General features: G+C 63.1%; 1 protein-coding gene across 1 annotated transcript in view; it reads left to right on the forward strand.

Annotated features, from left to right (window-relative positions):
* Positions 1 to 1806, forward strand: part of ADAMTSL2 (ADAMTS like 2) — a gene marked incomplete at its 3' end in the record, with an annotated part of 22761 nt that extends 20955 nt beyond the window's left edge. The window contains exon 7 of the mRNA XM_023536471.1: positions 1635 to 1806. Coding sequence (XP_023392239.1) covers positions 1635 to 1806 — 172 coding nt within the window. The remainder of the gene's footprint in view (positions 1 to 1634) is intronic.
* Between the last annotated feature and the right edge of the window lie 200 nt (positions 1807 to 2006).

Raw genomic sequence — 2006 nt, forward strand, 5'->3', positions numbered from 1 at the left:
GAGGGGCGTGGGCTGGGTCTTTTCATCTCTTTTGTTTTTGGGGAGAATTTAAAGCTGTTGAAAGGAGGGTGGGGGGCCCTATCATCGCCATTCAGTGCTTTCCAAATCCAGCGTCGGGGAGCAGTGATCTTCCAGCCCGAGGCCCCTCCCCCCCACACCCCCCTGCTCCGGGAGCTGGGTGCTCTCCCGGGTTTCCGTGGGTGACGGGGTCTGGGGGCGGGGCCCTTGTTAAGTTTCCTCTCATCTTTAAGGAGGGGCCGGGACCTTCCTTTTCCCTCGGAAAGCTGTGAAAAGGCCACCAGGTGTGGCATCCAGCGGGCTTTGGGCAGCTGTGAAAGCAGCGGCCGGGTCGCCACCTGCCTGGCCACCCTCTGTGCCTTCCCCTTCCTCCCCCCCGCCCCCCATCCGCCCCGCTCATGGCCACCGTAGCGCAGTCGCTATGCGGGCCTCAGCTAGGTCCCAGCTCTCACGGCAGGACGGGCCTTCACGGGACTGTTCGCAGGGCGATAAGGTGTAAAAGTGATTCTCCTCCCCTTGGGAAATTCCGGAAGCTGGAATCTAAAGCGTCTTCGCACTGGAACGAGCCCCCTGCGGCCTTGTCTGTGCCGGCAGCAGAGCTGACGCCTGTGCGCTTCGCTGCCACCCTCTTCCGGCTGTGGCCCCTGGGCCCGGACGGAGCGGGAGTCGGGGCTGGTGCTCAGTGCCAAGGGGGTCGAGGCCTGGATGACCTGCCGGCAGCCGGGCCGTCACGCCACGTCCCCTCCTCTGGCTCTGGGGGTCACGGGACTCCGTGGGTGCCCCCCCAAGCCGGACTGCCCGTGTCTCAGGCCTCAGGCCCTGCCGCGAAGCCACTTCCTTCCTCCCCTGCTGAGTCCCCAACGAGCCTGCACATCGGATATTGAGGTTGGGCCCAGCACACCGACTGGTTCAAAGCAGCAAACGGGCCTAACAATGGCTGGCTCCGGCTGCCCGAGTTCCGGCCAAGAATCCTGGCCGCTCGCTGGCGGGGAGGCTGCGTGCCTTTCCCGTTGCACGGCAGCCATGGCAGACCTGGGCAGGGGCGTCTGCAGGGGCCACGGCCACGCCCCCCCATGTGCTGTGCCTTTCCATTTCCATCGTCGGCGTTGAATGGCTAGCGTCCCCCTTTGATCAGAATCCTGGCCGAGGGAGGCTGCGGGAGAGGCCGGCACCTTCCCAGCTCATAAGGTGCCTCTTGACATCCCTTCCGGGAGAGGGGTCTGGGGGAGAAGATGCTAGAAGCGAACGGTGGGAAACCCGCATGTGTGGAGGGGTTACGAGGTTGGTGAGCCCCAGATTCTTCACCTGCACCCCACGAAGGAGCTTTGATGGCTGCTATACGATGCGCTTAGACTAAGCCATTGAGATGGGCAAACAGCAGACGTGACATCCCTCCATCCTAAACCCCGCCAGCTGGGGGCGCTCCCTCCCGTTCCCGGTCCTAGACAGTGGGTGCTCTGCCCCTAGCAGGTGGGGTTCCGTCGGGGCTCAGGAGAGGTGTGCTGTCACATAAGAGCACAGCCGCCCCCATGGATGGGCACACACCCTCCGGTGAAAATTCACCGTCGGCGAGCCCTGTGGCTTCTCACGCCTTCTCTGCTTGCCCTTGTGCTCAGGACCAGACCGAAGACCCGCAAGCAAGGCGTGAGCCCAGCGGACATGTACCGGTGGAAACTCTCGTCCCACGAGCCCTGCAGCGCCACCTGCACCACAGGTACTGGTCACAGCTGCTGGCTGCAGGGCCGAACCGCCCACGGGGAGCCTGCCCCCCGATTCCTGATCTGGGAGGTAGCGTGACAACATAGCAGGGGTTGGGGTGTCCTCCCGCTCACGGCATGCTGGACCCCTGCGAGGTCAGCCTCCTGGTGTTATGCAGGCCCCCAAACGCATCTCATCGGTTGTCATGCTTATCACGTCCTTTGGGGAAAAGTAAGAAATCTCAGTTTACTTTTGTTTACAGCAAACGTAGGAAGGAGGAAAGAGACCCA

The sequence above is a fragment of the Pteropus vampyrus genome, unplaced genomic scaffold, assembly GCF_000151845.1.
Source record: "Pteropus vampyrus isolate Shadow unplaced genomic scaffold, Pvam_2.0 Scaffold157, whole genome shotgun sequence".
NCBI classification, from domain to species: domain Eukaryota; kingdom Metazoa; phylum Chordata; class Mammalia; order Chiroptera; family Pteropodidae; genus Pteropus; species Pteropus vampyrus.